The sequence below is a fragment of the Malaclemys terrapin genome, chromosome 6, assembly GCF_027887155.1.
Source record: "Malaclemys terrapin pileata isolate rMalTer1 chromosome 6, rMalTer1.hap1, whole genome shotgun sequence".
In the NCBI taxonomy this organism is placed as follows: domain Eukaryota; kingdom Metazoa; phylum Chordata; order Testudines; family Emydidae; genus Malaclemys; species Malaclemys terrapin.
The window spans coordinates 133,818,027-133,837,626 of record NC_071510.1 but is presented as its reverse complement, the minus strand read 5'-3'; the positions used below and the strand labels follow the sequence as shown (position 1 = coordinate 133,837,626).

General features: G+C 59.8%; 1 protein-coding gene across 4 annotated transcripts in view; it reads right to left on the bottom strand.

Moving 5' to 3' along the window:
• The window catches only part of TLN1 (talin 1), a 157,115-nt gene that overhangs the window by 51,507 nt on the left and 86,008 nt on the right, over window positions 1-19,600 (bottom strand). For 3 of the 4 annotated variants that reach the window (XM_054031473.1, XM_054031475.1, XM_054031474.1), the window contains exons 3-15: window positions 17,844-17,941; window positions 17,293-17,422; window positions 16,784-16,936; window positions 16,367-16,509; window positions 14,716-14,843; window positions 14,233-14,293; window positions 13,576-13,680; window positions 13,157-13,312; window positions 12,679-12,780; window positions 12,009-12,085; window positions 2,080-2,260; window positions 1,010-1,123; window positions 324-432 (exon numbers count right to left, since the gene is read on the bottom strand). In XM_054031473.1, the coding sequence (XP_053887448.1) occupies window positions 324-432; window positions 1,010-1,123; window positions 2,080-2,260; window positions 12,009-12,085; window positions 12,679-12,780; window positions 13,157-13,312; window positions 13,576-13,680; window positions 14,233-14,293; window positions 14,716-14,843; window positions 16,367-16,509; window positions 16,784-16,936; window positions 17,293-17,422; window positions 17,844-17,941 (1,557 nt within the window). Of the gene's footprint in view, window positions 1-323; window positions 433-1,009; window positions 1,124-2,079; window positions 2,261-12,008; window positions 12,086-12,678; window positions 12,781-13,156; window positions 13,313-13,575; window positions 13,681-14,232; window positions 14,294-14,715; window positions 14,844-16,366; window positions 16,510-16,783; window positions 16,937-17,292; window positions 17,423-17,843; window positions 17,942-18,226; window positions 18,243-19,600 lie in introns of those variants that run through there. The other variant, XM_054031476.1, reaches the window with a different exon arrangement.

Sequence of the window (19,600 nt, the reverse complement as noted above, 5' to 3'; positions counted from 1 at the left end):
GAGACTGGTGCCACGGTGGGAACTGTGTGATACACTCACATTCAGAGGGAGAGCAGCAACGCAGAGTGGGGGCGAGGCAGGGGGAGCCCAGCTCCTTGGGACCAAGAGGGGCATGGGGCAGAGAGCACTGGCGGCAGGGCAGGGGCAGGGGGCTAGGATTTCTGCTGCATGGGGGCAGTGTCCGGGGTCCAGCCAGCACTGGGCCTTGCTGGGGGAAGGGGCAACAGTCTCTACCCCAGGGTCCAATCTTGGGTCACACCAGTCGCAGAGGTCCCAGCACTAGGTGGGGCAGGGCGCCCCTGCAGCCCAGCCCCAGGACACACCTGCAGTCAGGTTCACCACGGAGGCAGTGCCGGCAGTGATGGCGTCCACCTGCGAATGGATCTCGTGCTTCGACTCGTCCATCTTGTTCTTGCGCCAGGCTTTGGAAGCCTGAAAGAGCGAGAGCAGAGTCAGCCCCGGGACCCCTCAGCCCCATCTGTGAGCGGGGGGGCGGAGGGGGAGGGCGGGGGCAGCTGTGAGCCGGGGGGGGGACCTGCCCCCGGGGCAGCTGGTGCCGCCTCAGCCCCTCCCTGAGCTCAAAAGAGAACCAGCCCAGTTCATGCAGGACAGGTCCATCAATGGCTATTAGCCAGGCTGGGCAGGGATGGTGTCCGTAGCCTGTTTCCAGAAGCTGGGAGTGGGCGACAGGGGATGGATCACTTGATTTCCTGTTCTGTTCATTCCCTCAGGAGCACCTGGCATTGGCCACTGTCGGCAGACAGGATACTGGGCTGGATGGACCATTGGTCTGACCCAGTCCGGCCGTTCTGATGTTTGGGGTCTGGGGCCCCTAGACCTGCCCCTCATGGGACAGAACTCCTCAGGGCGGGAGTCACTCCCAGAGACCTGGCCCCCTCATCCCTGGGGGACAGAACCTCCCAGAACAAGGTCCTCCCCAACAACTCCATACTCTCCCCCCACTGCCTCCCGCCAGGCTGGGGAAGGGAGAGGGCATTCGAACACTCACGGCATCCTGCCCAAGGGGCGGCAGCGTCTCAAAGTCGTCCAGGGTGGCCTGCGCCGCGTGCACGGCCTGCATGCTGGAGTTGATGGTGCCAGTCAGGGCCTGCTGAGCTGAGGTCTGCAACACACGAGGGGGAACAGGGCTAAGGGCCCTGCAGGGGCTGAGGGCCCCGTCTGGTCCCTGCCCCGCCCAGCACCAGGTGGGGGCTATGCTGACCCATGCAGAGGGGCAGGAAAGCGGTTGCCGATGCTGAGGCTTTGGGCAGGTGTTTCTGCAGAGAGGACACAGCCAGAACTGTATCCAATGCACGGCATGACAGCCATTCCACAGCGATGGGGAGGGAACATGGCCTGCCCAGAGCCGTCCAGCTGGGAGCCCAATGAGGCCTTCCCAGACCAGGTCAGCACCTCTCGTCAAGCCCTGGGCAAAGCCCAGAGCCAGGGCCCCTGGACAGACCTAACAAGGAAAGATCTGGAGCGGTGTTTGACACCTGCCCGGAGGGCAATGTCTGGGAGCACAGGCAGCTCAGGGCAAGCCACGTCTTGGGCCAAAGGAGATGCACGAGGCCGGTGTCGGCAAGTCTGTCCCCTACCTCGCCCACCCCACCCTCCATGAGCACAGCACCAGCTGAGCAAGGCCCCGGCTGGGGGAGGGGGAGGGGAGAATGCTGCCCCACCCGGAGCACAAGTGGGGTGAGGATGGAAAAGCCTCTTGCTGCACGTACCGCTGCAGGGGCCGCCGGCCTGGGCAGGGCCAGACGCCACAGGTGCCGACAAGCGGCCGGCAACGCTGAGCTGGAAGTGGTGCACAGCTGCCAGGAGCTCAGGCTGAAAGGAGGACCCAAGTCACCATGGACAGGGGGATCCAAGAGTGGCTCGGAGGGAATGGGGCAGCGCAGAGATGGGAAAGGGGTCTGCACTGGGGAGGTCTGTGAGAACGCACAAGGGCAGCGTGCCAATTAACTCGGTGTGACGGACACCCAGCCCAGGGGAGAACGGCCCATCCCCACACGTTCCCCACGACTCAGCCAAAGGCGGGCAGAGCCGGCTGTCTGTGGCAGAAGCAGCTCTTACCAGGGGGGGCATGTGCCCTCGGTGCATCTGGCCACTGGTGATCTGCTGCTGCGCCTGTGGCATTGTGCCAACCTGGAAGTTCTCTGGCCCGCCGGCCCCTGAGCGCATGATGGCTGGCAGGGCTACTGAGCCGTGCTCCACCTTGCCCACACGGTTAAACTGCTGCTGCAGAACAGTCGACCTGCAAGAGAACCAGCACCACCGGCTACAGCTCAGCTCTCAGGGGTTCAAGGATTCCACGGCCCAAAAGGGCCACGGCACTCAGCAGATCTCACCCTGGGCACAGCACAGGCCAGAGACCAAGCCTGAGCTAGAGCAGGTCTTTCAGAAAAACATCCCATCGCTTTCACTATTGTCAGGGATGGAGAGCCCAGCGCGACCCTCTCTAGATGGCTCCAATAGCTAATGACCTTCCATCAAACTTTACCCCTTCGTTTTACTCTGAATGCGTCTGGCTTCAACTCCCAGCCACTGGCTTGAGTTACACCTTCCTCTGCTAGACTGAAGAGCCACTATTACAAAAGCGGTTACCTACCTTTCCGTAACTGGTGTTCTTTGAGATGTGTTGCTCATGCCCATTGCATTTTAGGTGTGCGCGGCCGTCGGACATTTCTACCTTAGCAGTATCCGTAGGGCTGGCTGAGGTGCCCACCGGAGTGCCGTGCTCATGTGTTGGTATATCAGGTGCTGCCGGCTCTGTGCCCTCTCAGTTCCTTCTTACCAGCGACTCCAACAGAGGGGCAGGAGGGCGGGTCATGGAATGGACATGAGCAACACATCTCGGAGAACAACAGTTACGAAAGGTCGGTAACCGTTTTTCCTTCGAGTGTGTGCTCATGTCAATTCCATTCTAGGTGACTCTCAAGAAGTATCCTCGGAGGTGGGCTTGGAGCTCACAGCTAGCGGCTTGCCACACTGCTCTATTGAAGCCAGCATCGTCCCGGGCCTGCTGGGTAAGTGCGCAATGGGACGTGAATGCGTGGATGGACGACCAGGTGGCCACCCTACAGATGTCCTGGATCGGCACTTGGGCTAGGAAAGCTGCCCACGAGGCCTGTGCCCTGGTTAAATGGGTGGTTACAATCGCTAGATGGGGTACCTTCGCCTGATTGTAGCAGCAGCAAATTCAAGCAGTAATCCAAGAAAAAATTCTTTGAGCAGACTCTGGACGACCTTTCATCAATGCACTGCAGGGTGTAACCTGACGATATTATGTCGAGTACCCAATAGTCGCAACCAGGACGCCCAGAAAGGACAGTTGAGGAAAGAGTGGGAGGGTGGCTCCTGGGATGTGACTGGGGCGCTGTCCTCGAGCGCACCCTCAAAATGCCTGTTCCTGGCTTCCTAGGCCTCTGGAAGGGCCAGGCTGGGAAGATGAACGGGAAGATGACAGGTGTTGCCGCTTAGACCCCTTGTCTCTGGCCTTTCTCCTGTAGGTGCTCAGCCGCGGAGTCCCCCAAGACCTAGACTGCAGGAGTGGAGGAGGCGGAGGACAGAACGGCTTCCTGGCCTGGGGAGGAGTGTGCAGGCCCAAGGAGCGGAGGGTGTGACGGAGCAGGGAGCAGGGCAGATTTGACCTGGGAATGTTGCAGGGGGGTTGCAGTGGGGATGTGGGACTTCCCTTGAAGGAAGCTACCTGAGCTGTAACCTGAGCCAGGAACGGGGGTGGGGAGAATTAACACCTTCTGCCCGGGAGACTGAACAAAGGAGAGGGCAGCGGGAGGAGTTGGGAGTTTAGTTTCGGTTGGGGCTGGGCGGTGCAACGCAGGGAACCCCAGGCTGGGGGCTAAGCTCCCTGAACCTCCCCGAGGGACCTAATTGAGGGGGGGGTCTGGTCGTACCTACACGCTCTGCTTGAGACTGTGTTCCTGTCCTTAAATAAACCTTCTGCTTTACTGGCTGGCTGAGAGTCGCAGTGAATCTCGGGAAGAGGGGTGCAGGGCCCTAACTCCCCCACAATCCGCAACAACTGGTGGCAGCGGCGGGATCTACTGCACCCCGTGGACGGCGCTTCCTGCAGTAAGTGACTGGGGAGCAGTAAAACGAAGGGGGATTGACGGGGACCTAGAGGACTGGCCAAGCAGCCCCCAGACCGCCTTAGTCGTGACCCGTAGCCAGAGCCGGCGAGGGGCACTACGCCCTGACCTTGGGAAGGATGTCCCACCGGAGGCACCGAACCCTTCCCGGGTGGGGAGGGAACACCCAAGGACAGGCCGCGGGGTGGCTGGGGCTTCCGACCCAGCCGACGAGAGGGAGCAGGTCCCCATCCCTTCCCCAGCCGCCGAGTTCCAGGCCGAGTTGCAGAAGGACCCCTCCCTGCGGAAGCTAAGGGGCCTGGCTGACCTCAGTGTGGTACAGACCATGAGGAGAGGATGCAAGGAGAGGTTCCTGTGGGAGAAGGGGTTCCTGTACCGAGAGTGGGCTCCCCCGGGGGAAGTGGAGTCGTGGGGGATCAGGAGGCAGCTGGTGGTTCCCCAGAAGTTTCGCCACAAGCTACTGTACCTGGCCCATGACATCCCTCTCGCAGGGCACCAGGGGATCCGGCGCACCAGGCAGAGGCTGCTACAGAACTTTTACTGGCCCGGGGTCTTCACCAACGTCCGGCAGTACTGCCGATCCTGTGACCCCTGCCAGAGGGTGGGGAAGGCCCGGGACAAGGGGAAGGCAGCATTGAGACCTTTGCCCATCATAGAGGAGCCTTTCCAGAAGGTGGCCATGGACATAGTGGGACCTCTCAGCAAGACGACCCGGTCTGGGAAGAAATACATCCTGGTGGTGGTCGATTTCGCCACCCGCTACCCCGAGGCAGTGCCCTTATCGTCCATTGAAGCAGACACTGTGGCGGATGCGCTGCTGACCATTTTCAGCCGAGTGGGGTTCCCCAAGGAAGTCTTGACGGACCAAGGGTCCAACTTCATGTCGGCCCTACTCCGGTGCTTGTGGGAGAGATGTGGGGTCCGGCACAACTGGGCCTCAGCATATCACCCCCAATCCAACGGGCTGGTGGAGAGGTTCAATGGGACGCTAAAAATGATGCTGAAAACATTTATGAATCAGCACCCGCAGGACTGGGACAAGTACTTACCTCACCTGCTGTTTGCGTACAGGGAGGTACCCCAGGAGTCTACCGGGTTTTCGCCTTTCGAACTGCTATATGGAAGGCGGGTAAGGGGGCCCCTGGACCTGATGAGAGACGAATGGGAGGGGAAGGCCACTCCTGACGGAGAGTCGGTGGTGGAGTATGTCCTGACCTTCCGGGAACGACTTGCCGAGCTCATGGGCCTGGCCAGGGAGAATCTGGCCAGAGCCCAGAGGAAGCAGAAGGTCTGGTATGACCGCACAGCACGGGCCCGCGCCTTCGCCACTGGGGATCAGGTGATGGTCCTCATCCCCGTGAGGAAAAACAAACTCCAGGCCGCCTGGGAAGGGCCCTTCAAGGTTGTCAAGCAACTAAACGAGGTAAACTATGTGGTGGAGCTGTCGAACCGGGCACACCACCACCGGGTGTACCATGTGAATATGATGAAGCCATATTATGACAGGGGGAATATGGTGTTGGCCGTGTGTGGACAGTGGGAGGGGCAGGGAGATGACCCTTTAGTAGATCTATTCCCTGGGACAAGAGTTGGCTTCCCCCTGGAAGCAATTCCCCTCTCTGATCGGCTAACCCCTGCCCAGCGAGCTGAGATCGGAGGGGTGCTGCATCTGTACCAGCAGCTGTTTTCCAACCAGCCTGGACGCACTAATCTGACTGTCCACCGGGTGCAGACAGGATCGCACCCGCCTATAAAATGCTCCCCCTTCCGAGCCACAGGGAAAACTGCTCAGGACCTGGAAAGAGAGGTCAATGACATGCTGGCTTTGGGGGTGATCCAGCCGTCTTCCAGCCCTTGGGCCTCGCCGGTGGTGCTGGTCCCCAAAAAGGACGGGTCGATCCGGTTCTGTGTGGACTATCGGAAGCTCAATGCCATCACTGTAGCCGATGCCTACCCCATGCCCAGGCCGGACGAGCTCCTAGACAAGCTGGGAGGTGCTCGGTACCTTACCACCATGGATCTTACAAAGGGCTATTGGCAAGTGCCGCTGGATGCAGATGCCAGGCTGAAATCGGCCTTTGTCACCCCTCTGGGGCTCTATGAGTTCCTGACCCTGCCCTTCGGCCTCAAGGGAGCGCCGGCCACCTTCCAGCGCCTGGTGGATCAGCTACTGAGGGGGATGGAGAGTTTTGCCGTGGCGTATATCGATGACATCTGTGTCTTTAGCCAGACCTGGGAGGACCACATATCCCAGGTTAGACAAGTGCTGGACTGACTCCAGAAGGCTGGGCTGACCGTAAAACCGGAGAAGTGCAAGGTGGGGATGGCTGAGGTATCCTACCTAGGCCACCGGGTGGGAAGCGGCTGCCTAAAGCCGGAACCAGCCAAAGTGGAGGTGATCAGAGACTGGCCCGCTCCTCAAACCAAAAAGCAGGTCCAAGCCTTTATTGGGATGGCAGGGTACTATCGGAGGTTCGTGCCCCACTTTAGCGCCATAGCCGCCCCCATCACTGAGCTGTGCAAGAAGGGGAAGCCAGACAAAGTGGTCTGGACCGAGGAGTGCCAGGAGGCTCTCCGGGCGCTGAAGGAGGCTCTGGTCAGTGGCCCAGTTCTGGCAAACCCAGACTTTGACAAGCCCTTTATGGTGTTCACCGACGCCTCAGACACAGGACTGGGGGCGGTGTTAATGCAGGAGGATGAAAAGGGGGAGAGACACCCCATCGTGTACCTGAGCAAGAAGTTGCTACCCCGGGAGCAGAACTACGCGGCCATCGAGAAGGAATGCCTGGCCATGGTGTGGGCCCTCAAGAAACTAGAGCCATATCTCTTTGGGCGTCACTTCACCGTGCACACCGACCACTCTCCCCTGACCTGGCTGCACCAGATGAAAGGAGCCAACGCCAAGCTCCTGAGGTGGAGCCTGCTCCTGCAGGATTATGACATGGACGTGGTCCATGTGAAGGGACGTGACAACCTGATAGCGGACGCGTTGTCCCGGAGAGGGAGCCCTGAACTTCCCCAGGTCACTGGTCAGAGTGACCCTGCTCAGTCCAGTCTCGAAGGGGGGAGAGATGTGACGGAGCAGGGAGCAGGGCAGATTTGACCTGGGAATGTTGCAGGGGGGTTGCAGTGGGGATGTGGGACTTCCCTTGAAGGAATCTACCTGAGCTGTAACCTGAGCCAGGAACGGGGGTGGGGAGAATTAACACCTTCTGCCCGGGAGACTGAACAAAGGAGAGGGCAGCGGGAGGAGTTGGGAGTTTAGTTTCGGTTGGGGCTGGGTGGTGCAACGCAGGGAACCCCAGGCTGGGGGCTAAGCTCCCTGAACCTCCCCGAGGGACCTAATTGAGGGGGGGGTCTGGTCGTACCTACACGCTCTGCTTGAGACTGTGTTCCTGTCCTTAAATAAACCTTCTGCTTTACTGGCTGGCTGAGAGTCGCAGTGAATCTCGGGAAGAGGGGTGCAGGGCCCTAACTCCCCCACAATCCGCAACAGAGGGTGGCCCAGGAGTCTTTAAGGCCATGGAGCCGTATGTCCATAAGCTCGAAGAAGAGCCCAGCCCCCTCAAATGGGAGGTCCTGAATGGTGACCTGCATCTCCCAGGATAACCCGGAGGACTGTAACCTGGAGCCGTGCCTCATCACTACCGCAGAAGCACCAACCCTGGCCACCAAGTCTGTCGTGTCCCAGGCCATCTGGAGGGCACCTCTCGCTACTGTTTTGCCCTCGTCCACCAAGGCGGCGAACTCCTGGGCTCGGTCCTGTGGGAGGCCTCCTTGAACTTGCTGATGGGAGTCCCATGGATTAAAATTGTACCTGCCTAACAGGGCTAGGAGTTAGACACCCAAAATTGGAGGCTGGCCATTGAATAAATTTTCCTGCCAAACAAGTCCAGTCTCTTGGAGTCTTTGTTTTTCGGTGTGCCACTCACCTGGCCCTGCCTGTCCCTCTCATTGATAGCGGACACAATCAACGACCCTTCTGGAGGAGGCGTGTAGAGATATTCGAATCCCTTTGCAGGGGCGTGGTACGTAGAATGGAAGAGGGGGTCAGCCACAGCGACTTCGCACTCTGAAGGACCCCTGGGTGGACAGGCAGCGCGATCCAGGCCAGGTTGGTGGAGGGTATAACATTAAAAGAGGTTGTCCAACTCCTCCACTAGCTCCTCAATTTCCAGGTTCAGATTGGCAGCCACCCTTTTAAGGAGGGCCTGGTGCTCCTGGAACTCGTCGGGGTGGCTGCCCGTTTGGGAGGGGCCCATCACCGCTTTGTCCAGAGACGACGACAACGACTGCACCGCAGAGGGAGGGGCGGGTTACCCTTAGGTGTTGGAGCCTGCTGTGCTGCCCCCGCGTCGGATTCGGCACCATGCTCCAACTGTGGTGCTGTGGCGGTTTGTCCGAGGTGGCCAGGGAGGAACGGTGGGAGAATGCCCCACAGATTCCAGTACAGCCACTGAGCGGGCCACTGCCCCTGCTGCCACGCCGCCGCCACGGATGCTGTGCCAGTCTCGCAGGTTGGCGCTGATTCACCCTTCCTCAGCAAGGGACTGAACTCCTGCTCCGACTCAGACCGCTGCTCCTCCGGTGCCCAGGGCAGAGCCGTGGAGGCCTGAGTCTGCTGACTGATCCTCGTCCGTGACCGGTGAGAAGAGGGCAAGGATCCGTGCCTGCTCGACAAGCGGTACCGGGGAGGCAGAGACCAGTGCCATGAGCTGGAGCAATCCTGCCCCGGTGGGGACCGACGGCTGGGAGAACGTCTAGGTGATGTTGACCTGCGCCATGGCGATCTCTGGCAGGAAGCTTGCCGTTACCGAGGGTATAGGGACCAGTGCCTCGACGCCGATGTCCCAAGCCTGGTAGGGGGAGAGTATGGCGTCAGGGACCTGGGTCTTATGACTGGAGACCGAGGTCATGGTGCCGGGGCCCTAGGTGGGGCGATGGGGATCTACACCTGCAGTCCGGGGACTGAGAATACTCCACTGCCCTATAGGGTAGTCCCAGGACTGGTTTGTCCTTGGATGTTGGGGTCTTAGCCGAGTCCGGCGCCTGGTGCAACGTCTGCGGTGCTGGCCCGTCTGTTTCTTCTTTAGCCCATGGGCACTTCGGGCAGCGAAGGCTCTAAGAGACGCTGGGGTCCCCTGCCACTCCCGGGAGTCAGAGGTGGATCCCTGGCTGGGCTCGGGGGTCGGACAGCAGCTGTACCCCCGTGAAGCTCAAGGGCAGGCACGTGGCCTGACATCGGCCCTTTGCCTGAAGCCCCCTTCCCCTCTGGTGCTGGGGAGCTCTTCTTCTTTTGCTGCTTCTTAGGCACGGGCGAGAGGGAACAGTGCCGGGCGGAGCGCTCCACACCGATGCCACAGGTAGGAGTGGAGTCCGAGCGGGAGGGCTCCGATGCAGGACGAAGCACAGCCTCCACGAGGAGGGCCCTCAAGCAGATATCCCGCTCCTTCTGGGTTCTAGGATGAAAGTTCTTACAGATCCTGCACTTGTCCTCTCTATGGGACGCCCCCAAACAGCTGTTGTGGGGGGTCACTGATCGGCATCGGCCTACTGCATGAGAAGCACCCTTCGAAGTGGGGGCAAGAGGTGGCGGATGCCCCACTCCGGTGCAAAGTTCCAGCCAAGACTAACTACCAAACTAACCTAGCACTTAACTTAATGGCTAACTAAATACCTACAAACCATACACAAAGAAGATAGACAATGGGTTATAAAGAGCCATTAACAACCAACCATGGGTAAGAAGAAATGAGAGGGCGGAGGGCCTGCAGCGCCTGATATACCAGCGAACTCAAGGGGGTGCCACAGCTGATCCGACGGATACCGCTAAGGCAAAAATCTCTGACAACGCTGCACGTGGGCGCACACCCAGAATGCAATCGACATGAGCAAGCACCCAAAGAATGTTTGTTCCCCACACAGGTACTTACAGCCTGGGATCAAGTCACCCCTTAACCTTCTCTTTAAGCTAAGCAGACTGAGCTCTGAGTCGATCGCTATAGGGCAGGTTTTCTAATCCTTACATCATTTCTGTGGCTCTTCTGTAAACACTCTCCAGGTTATCAACATCTGCCTTGGATTGTGGACACCAGAACAACAGCATTCCCGCACAGTCGCACTAGTGCCAAATACCGAGGTAAAATAACCTCGCTGCTCCCAGGGGAGATTTCCCTGGCTATGCAGCCCAGGGTTGCATTAGCTCTTTTGGCCCCAGTGTCACACTGGAAGATCCTGTTCAGCTAATTATCCACCAAGACCCCCGAGTCCCTGCTTCCCAGGACACAGTCCCCTATCTTAGGAGTGTGACCTACAGTCTTTGTTCCTAGATGTAGATATGACAAAGTGGGAATATTCTGTGACATTTTTATGAGTCCTGTTTGTGCCTCAGCTTCCCATGTGCTGCATTGTTCCCCCGCGGGTGGAAAAGGGCTGTTTGCTCTCAGAACAGGCTGAGGACACGTGTGGTTGTTGCCGAGCTGTCTGGGCCCGGTCCCCACATCAATGCAGCATCTGAGAAGACAATGGCAAATCCAATCGCTCAGACATGGACACCGAGCAACCAAAGCCCCAGGGGGATCAGGATTTCCCACCTCTCAGCAGGGAGGCTGAGCACCATTCCCCAGCTGGAGAACAAGGGACTGGGGAGGAATGAGATGAGGGATCAAAGCTGGCAGGAGCCGGGACTCTCACCTGGAGTCTGACAAAGGAGATCAAAAGAAATGGGTTCCCTACAGCCTGGCTGGGCTCTGGGCTGACCAGACTGGATGATGCTCTAACCGTCAGTTCTCTGTGCTACCCTAAGGGCTCCCTGTGCTGTGTCCAGGTGACGGACAGACCCGACTGTTCTGGCAGCGCTGTGCGAGTGTCACTGCAGATGCTGGGCGAGGTACATTAATCCCGGAGGAGTGGACAAGTCTCCATCAGGGTCAGTCTCAGTGGGACTCACTGACCAGAGCTCACGGGGTGGAGCAGGGGCTGCAGGCCCAGAGGCCCAGTCTCAGGAGGTGGTGAAACCGCATGGCTGACCCTGGAGGAAGAGTGAGACCCTCGGGGGTCTGGCCCGTTGACCGGTTCCTCCTAGAGACTGTTCCAAAGCCGGGGCCGTAGCACCGACCCCGTGGGGCCGTGACAGTACACATGTACATTTAGTTGTATTAAAACCCATGCTGTTTGCTTGTGCCCAGTTACCAAGTGATCTGGATCGCTCCGTATGAGTGACCTCTCCTCTAGGTTATTTACTGCTCCCCCCATTTTGAGACATCTGCAAACTTTATCAGGGATGATTTTATGTTTTGTTGCAGGTCATAGGTAAAAATGTGAGCTATCATAGGGCAAAGCCCTGGTCCCTGTGAGACCCACTAGAAACACACCTGCTCAATGAAGATTCTGTATTTTGAGATCTACCAGCCAGTTTTTCGTCCATTGAACGTTAGCCGTGTTAACTTTGTATTGCTCTCGTTTTTTTTTAAATCAAAATGTGTTGCAGCACCAAGACAAACGCCCTATGGGAGTCTAAGGGCATCTCATCGACACAGTCACCTTTGCCACGCAGGCTTTTAATCTCATCGAAACAAGATGTCGAGTTACTCAGACAGGAGCTATGACCCTCCTTTAACTCTTTAGTACTCGAGTCCTGTACCAGCCACTCCATTACCTTGCCCAGGTTCAACGTCAGGCCCACGGGCTGGTAATCACAGCTCTGCGGGGGGGCGTTCTCCTGTCCCGCTCCCCACAGCTCAAGAAGCTGGCAGCCCTCCCATGCAGTCCCCCGCTCACACTCACTGCTGAACAGCAGACACATCTGTCGGTTTAGTGCTCTAACCCCCAGCCCACCGAGGGACTGAGCTCCCCTTCCCTGGAACCCTCCCCGCCGGTTGCCCAGAGCCATACTTCTTTGGGGACACAGAGTCTTCCAGCATGGTGGACTCTTCATCCCCCTCCAGCCCAAAGTGGTCTTTGCTCTTTTTCTGTGGGACACAGAGAGAGAGAGAGAGAGAGAGACCATTAGTCAGCATCCACCCCAAGGGAGTCCCCCAGAGGAGGGTACGGAGACACGGCCTTGGGACAGGCCCAGCATGGCTTCCTGTGCCCCCAGGGCTACTCCAGGAGCGGAGCCCTGCCGGGGGCTGGTTGAGGAGGGGCCAGGAAGATACTGGGATCACCCCTGTGACTGCAGGGGGGAGGGTAGGTGCAGGGGAAGCTGCTGCCCTCCCTGCTTGATCTCATGCAGCAGGCAGGCAGGCGGGCGGGGGAGGGAGGAGGGGAGAAGAGACAGCCACAGCTCTGCTATTCCTGACTCCTGAGCTCTAAACCGGGCACCTCCATGCTACCCCCTGGCTGGGCCGGCCTCATCCCCCCACCCACCTGCCCTCTTTGCTCCCTGCAGCAATGTGACTCCTTCCAGCCCGTTGGCAGAAACGCGGCAGAACGGGAGCCATTCCCCGGTAGTTCAGCACAGCCTGTACAGCTGCCCCCCCATGGCAGCACTGCCCCCTGCTGGCCACGCTCTGCCCTGTGCGTCCCTCCCCTGCACAGCCCCACCCCCCGCGCGACCCCTCACCTTTTTCAGGATGATGTCAATGTAGCCAGCGATAAGCTGGGCGATCTGCTCCCCCTCCGTCGTCTGCACTGAGTAGTACCCGTCCTGGTAATCCCCGAAATCCTACAGCGACAGGACCCTGGGCAGCACCGGAGCCGGCACCTGCTGCCCTGCACAGCTTGCACCTTAGCTCCATGCCCAAGGTACTGCTCTGCCCCCAGGGAACGTGTGTGCCTCGCGGGGAGGGGACCCAGAAGGCAAGGAGAGGTGTTGGGGAGGGGCAAGAGTCCAGGTCTTCCCCAACGCTCCCTAGCACAGGAGGCTGGTGTGGTCAGGGAGGGGCAGCCTGGAGGCAGTGATGGAACAGGAGAGTCAGTGGGGAAGGGTGCTGGGGGGCAGGCCCTTACCAGGGTAAATCCCTTGGGAGAGACACCCGAGCCCCAGAGGGTTGTGTGGTCTGGAAGGGGCAGGCTGGAGGCAGTGGGGGACAGGCCCTTACCAGGGTGAAGCTCTTGGGCGAGGCAGCCCAGCGTTTGATGTTGGTGAGGTTCCACTCCTGAATCACCTCCTTGGTTTTCTCGTCCACACGCATCACACACTCTTTGGTGATCCCCAGCAGCCGCGGCACCAGCTTGTTCTTTCCCTTCATCTTCTCCTAGCACCAGGACAGGGAAGGGTTACAGCTGCCGCAAAGCCAAGCCACCGGCAGGGCAATGTCCCATCAGCGAGGGGATAGCCCCATGGGCCCCACCCTGCTGGATGATGCCCAGTGATGAAGGAAAGGAGAGAAGACTTGAGCGGAGGGGAGGGGAGCCCTGAAGGCGGGAAGGGAGGGGTGAGGGGGGGTCGCCCGGACACCGATAGCTGGAGGGGTGACAGGGACAGGAGGCCGGGGCGCGTGGGGAGCCGCTGGCTCACCTTGACCAGGAAGAAGGAGACTCCGTAGGTTTTCAGGGAGCGGGCGAGTTTCACGTAGCGAACTTTGGCCTCAATCTCGCTCATGTTGCTGCAGTTCTTGTGAGCCTGAGAGAGCAGAGTCCATCACCCCAACGCCATGGCTCCTTCCAGGGTGCCCCCTGCCTGTCGTCCTCTCTCCTCCCCCCACTCCTGGCCACCCCGTCACGGCCCTCCCAGCAACCGGGGCCCCACCCGGCCCTGCCAAACACCACCCTCGTTCAACCCTGCTTTCTGCCAGCCCTCCATGAACCTCCCGACAGCAGCTGTGCTCGCCAGCCTGAACCACTACCCAGCCTCCCCTGCGGTGTACCCCCCGCCCCCTCCCCTCCCCCCATTACGGGCTCTCCCAGGAACTATCAGGCCTTCATCCCAGCCCCCGTTACGGGCTCTCCCAGGAGCTACCAGGCCTTCATCCCAGCCACAGCCGCACACCATATGACCAAAGCTCCACATGCCCCATCTGAGTGGCCGCCCCAGGCTGCTGGCTCCGCTCCTGGGCCTGGGCCCTGCAGCCTTGGGAGAGGCGAGGGCCTGGCTGTGCACAGGCCAGGTGAACAGATCCCAGGCCAGGCCCAGGCAGCGGCCTGCCCCAGCTCTACCCCCGCCCTGCACACTCACCATGAAGATCTTGCGCTCGCCTTTCTGCTTGATGTACTCCTTGGGCAGGAAGTCCTTCAGGCTGCAGGGAGAGCAGAACCAGCTGTTACCGGCAGAGCCTGGCGCAGGCCCGCCGACCCCCAGCACGGGCCTGGGACAAGCCCCAGTGCCAAGTCCTGACATCAGCCCCCGCAGGAGCCCCAGGCAGGGCATGAGCAGAGAGTGAGTCCTTGGGGCATGGCGGACATGGGAGAGGCTGGAGAGAGGAACCAGGGTCCTGCAGCTCAGGGCTCAGTCAGGACCCTCATCCCCGAAGCAGACCCCTGCACACTGCAAAGGTACCCCGAGCCCGAACGGCTGCAGTCCCAGTACCCGAGAGAGGGCTCCCTGGAACGGGGCGTGGCAGGGAGCAGGCCGGGGGCTCTGCCCTCACAGTAGCACTGAGCCGAGTGCTACATTGGGGGACGGGGGCGACGCCTCTGTGGGGCTCCTGGGGACACTCACTCCAGAAAGCCCGGCTTGTGCTTCTGCTCATTGTGGGGTCCAAACTGGATCTGACACTGGAACCCAGCAAACTCGCAGGCCTTGTCGAAGGAGACAGGGTGGGAGCCATTCAGGATGTCGTCACGAGCCTGCAGGAGAGAAGGGTGAGTCTGGGGCACTGGGCCGGGGGAGGGGGAGCCACACACTGGCTGGGGGGCGGAGGAACGAGAAGGGATGGGGGTCGCACACGGCTGTGGGGGGAGGGAGGAGAGCCACACGCTGGCTGGGGGGGCAGAGGAAGGAGAAGGGATGGGGGTCGCACACTGGCAGGGGGTGGGGAGAAAGGAGAGGGGATGGGGGTCGCACACTGGCAGGGGGTGGGGAGAAAGGAGGGGGATGGGGGTCGCACACTGGCTGTGGGGGGAGGGAGGAGAGTCACACGCTGGCTGGGGGCCGGAGGAAGGAGAAGGGATGGGGGGGTCGCACGCTGGCTGGATAGGAAGGAGAGGGGATGGGGGTCGCACACAGGCAGGGGGTGGGGAGGAAGGCGAGGGGATGGGGGTCGCACACTGGCTGTGGGGGGAGGGAGGGGAGCCACACTGGCTGTGGGGTGGGGAGGGTCGCACGCTGGCAGGGGGGTGGGGAGGAAGGAGAGGGGATGGGGGTCCCAGGTTGGCTGGGGGCAGAGTTCCTGCCCTCTGGCTTAACGTGACCACGTGCTGAGAGCGTGTGGAGCCTGTCCCTGCCTGGCGCTCTTGCTGCGGGGCCTGGCCTTACACAGAGCGGGGGGGGGGGGAATGGGGGGAGCACTCATTGCTAGCCGCTCAAACACTTCTCCTTGGGGCTAAGTGGTGGCAGCCCCTGAGGGACTGGAGGTGCCAGACCAGGGCAGCCCATCTCCCATCCGCACACCCCCAGGGAAAGGGTTAGAAGGGAGCACGAAGCTGCGCTGGGGCCCCTGGAGCACAGCAGGGCGGGGCAGGAGGGGACCCCGAGAGCTCAGCCAGTCCAGCCCGCTGTGCTGCGGCAGGATTAACAGATACCAAACCATCCCTGACGGGGTTTGTCCTGTCCGCTCCCAAAACCCTGCAATGACGGGGACCCCACGGCCTCCTTAGGTCACCTGCTGAACCATCCTGTGGGGAGAGAGCCGGGGGGCCTAACGTCCAGACTCAGGCCACGTCCACGCTGGCCACTCTCAGATCACTTATGATGTCGCCGGGAGAGCAGCGACACAACAATCCCCCCCCCCCCCCCCCCCCCCGAGTGGTGGTAGCTGTGTCGGGGGACAGCGTCTCCCGACGACTGAGCGCTGGGCACACAAGGGGGTGTTTTTCACATGCTGAGTGACATGACTTTTGCTGACATAAGTGCTAGTGTAGACAGGGCCTAAATCTCTCCTGCGCCAAACTAAGCCAAGTCCTTCTTAGTCTCCTGTCAGTGGCCATGGAGAGCAATCGGCCAGCAGAGCGCCGGCTCCCAGCCATGGAGAGCTGCCCTGCACCAGGTAACAGCGCGCAATCCACACTGCAACGCCCCAGAGCATTGTGGCCAGGACACCAGCCCTGAGCAGCACGGGGCTGAGGCTGGAGAGGACCGGCATGGCCTGGGGAGCGGGGAAAGGGACACGAGCTAAGCTGCGGTGGCAGGGGGCAGGCTGGGGGACGGGTACCTGCACATAGAGCAGGTTGAGCTGCACAGGGTCCCTGGAGTCCACGTTCTGGTCGGAGTAGAAGAACTTGCGTCGCAGCAGCAGCGTCTCGCTGTCGTCGATGCCTTGCTCACGCAGCGTTCGCCCGTGATCCAGCCAGTTCACTGCCGAGAGCACAGAATGTGAGCAGGGCCGAACGCCGGCCCACAGCTAGTCCCTGCCCAGGGCACGGGGCTGGGCGGGACAGACTGACTGACTGACCCATGGCACTGAGAGACACTATGCAGAGACGACCCCCCCCCCCCAGTCCCTCCCTCCATCCACAGCACCGGCCACCCCCGGGACTGACCTCCCCCCACGGCGCCCGCTTGCCCACTCTCTGCCTGCAGTGCGGGCTGGCCCCGCCCCTCCTGCCCCCAGCACAGGGCAGGTCCGTACACTCATCGTCCGTGTGCAACTTCTGCTTGAGTTTCTCCATTTTCTTCTCATCCCGCAGCAAGGTCTTGTCCTTCTTGAGAGTGCCGGTGATCTCCTCCTTCTTCTCTTCCATCATCTCCCGCACCAACGAGTACTCGTCGTGATTGGTGATGCCTGCAGGGGCAGACAGCGCAGTGCCCGTCACAGCCTGCCTGGCCGCCACAGGCTGGGGAGCCCCCCGAGAACACGGAGCTCCCCCTGCCCAGCTCAGCATCCCTGCAATACTCCCTATGGGGCACAGACACCGCCTGCCTGGGCAGTGCCCCTGAATGACAGCACCCCCTACCTGCATGCAGGCACTGCCCCCCACTCTCCCCGACCTCCCACAGCCAGGCAATGCTCCCTCCCCATCCTCTCGCTCCCCCCACAGCTAGGCAACATCCCCTCATTCCCCCGCACCTCCCCAAGCCAAACATCGCCCCCTCCCATCCTGCCCCCGGCTCTGGCCTGGGCGGTGCTCCGTCCCTTACCAATCCGGGCACAGATTGTCATGAGTATGTCTGTGACTGTTTTGGAGTCGTCCACCATGACTGTTTTAACCGTCCCATCCAGCATGCGAATCTTGAGCGGCCGTTGCTTCTTCTTGTACTCCATGGTGTCCTGCAGCACAGGCGCTCAGTGTTAGCGCCGGCGTCCGGGCACGCCCGCAGGGGCATGTGGTCCCCACGCCCTCCCCTCTGTACCAGGGAACCCCACCCACCCCTGAGGAACAGCCATGCCAGGGAGACAGGAGGGAGTACCCAGAGCTATGGAGCAGGCTGCACCAGGCACTGCAGAGCATAGAATCATAGACGATCGGGGTTGGAAGGGACAACCCCCACCTCAAAGCAGGACCAAACCCCAACTAAATCATCCCAGCCAGGGCTTTGTCAAGCCGGGCCTTAAAAACCTCTAAGGAAGCACGAGTAACCCTGCCCTGGGGTTGGGGGCAGTAGAGGCATGTACTGCACTGCAGGGCACGTCATACTGCAGAGCCTGGGGAGGGATGCATGGGGACTCGGGGCGGGGACTGGGCACTTACCCCATTGCGGAGCATGTAGTAGTCCAGAGCCTTCCCAGCTTCCAGCCAAATCCCCTTCTTCGGGTCCTCATCCGAAAGGAACAGCCCAAAATCACTGGCTGAAAAACAGAGCAGACTCTCCCAGCACAGGCCCATGATCTTGGGTCCCCATTCTCCAAGCATGGGCCCCTCAGCTCCCTGGCCCAGCCAGCCCAGGCCCCTGGCCCCAAGAGCAGAGTTTCCTAACATTACAGAGGTGCAGGGATGGATGGAGAGGCTGTTCTGGGGGGGCAGAGGAGAGACCGGGGGAGGTGAAGGAGCTTTTGGCAGAATGGGGAGGCCGAGGGGGACAGGGTGAGGAGATGCAGGAGGGTGGAGTTGTGTAGAGCTTTGGAGCCTCCCACCTGAATGTCTAACATGCAGCTACACGGCTCAGAGAGATGGAGAATAAGGTGCGTGCTGAGGTGTCCAGGCAATGGAGGGAGGAGGGGAGGCAGCCAGACCCACAACCATTACAAACAGAGGTAAAAACTTGCACTGAATTTTGAAGGTGCGCAGACATGGAGAGAACTCCCTCCACTGCACGGCCCGTTGGGGGAGAGAGAGCAGGACCGCCCTCCGACTAGCATGCAAGTCCCACACACGGCATCTCCCTCTCGCTGAGTTCTGTGTCAAGGACGGATGGACTCTGCATTAGCGAATTGCCCAGCTTCCCCACTCTAGCTTTGGCTGCTGGTAGCTGATTATACAGAGTCATCTCCTCAATTGCTCTCCAATAGTATCAGGCGTTCCTGAGGCATCAGCATTTTGCTCATCTAGTCTAGTGGCTGTTGCATCGTTCCTCTGACAGGATCCCAAATGGCATGAAAGTCACCAGAATCTGTCTTGTCTTCATCTATTTTCTCAAAGAAAACCCCACCGAAGAAAACGTAGCAGTGCCGAGCACCAGGAACTCAGCCAGGAAGAGCCCTGACCATGGGTAGCGAGGAGCTGCCTGAGAGCAAGACAGCGAGAGGGAAGCTGGGCACTTCGACCCCAAGCTGACTGAATTAAACACAGTGAGGAACAGACCGTCTCAGAACACTGCTGCACAAAGGGCTCAGATTGCAGGGGAACAAATGCCGGAAAGTTCAGAAATCTAGTGAGTACCCTGCACCGGGAAGCAGGAATAAAACCCACCAGCGGGGAAGGTGGCGGGGAACCCGAAATGACAGCATAATTAAGGCACAATAGCCTGTTATTTCTCTTCCCGTACCAGAAACAGGAACTACCTAGGAATACACAGCCAGGAAATACTGGCCAGGAAAGAGATGGCATCAGGAAAGCGGTAACAAATCCAGACTGTGGCAAAAGCTTATTCTCAAAATTAACTGGACAGGAATCATGTGGCCTGTGCACCAGCTAAAGGGAAATGACAAAGGGTGAGCAATTGAATGAGTTACAAAGCAAGGAATGTTAGAGACGAGTGTGTGTGTGGGGGGTCTCTTCAAATCTGTCAGACAAAAAGAACAATCAAGGATGGCATGGTGTGCTGCTCAGTGAAGGTGCTGAGCTGGTAACGGTAGATGAGAGGAAGGCAGAGTTGCTCAATGCCTACTTTGCTTCAGTCTTCTCACAAAAAATAACAGCTGACCAGACGACCAGCAAAGTTATCACAGATAATCAAGGGGAAAGGATGCAGATCAGGACAAGTAAAGAACACGTCAGATCTTCTGACCAATCTGAATGAATTCAAATCAGTGGGGCCGGATGCTATTCACCTCCGGGTACTGACCGAA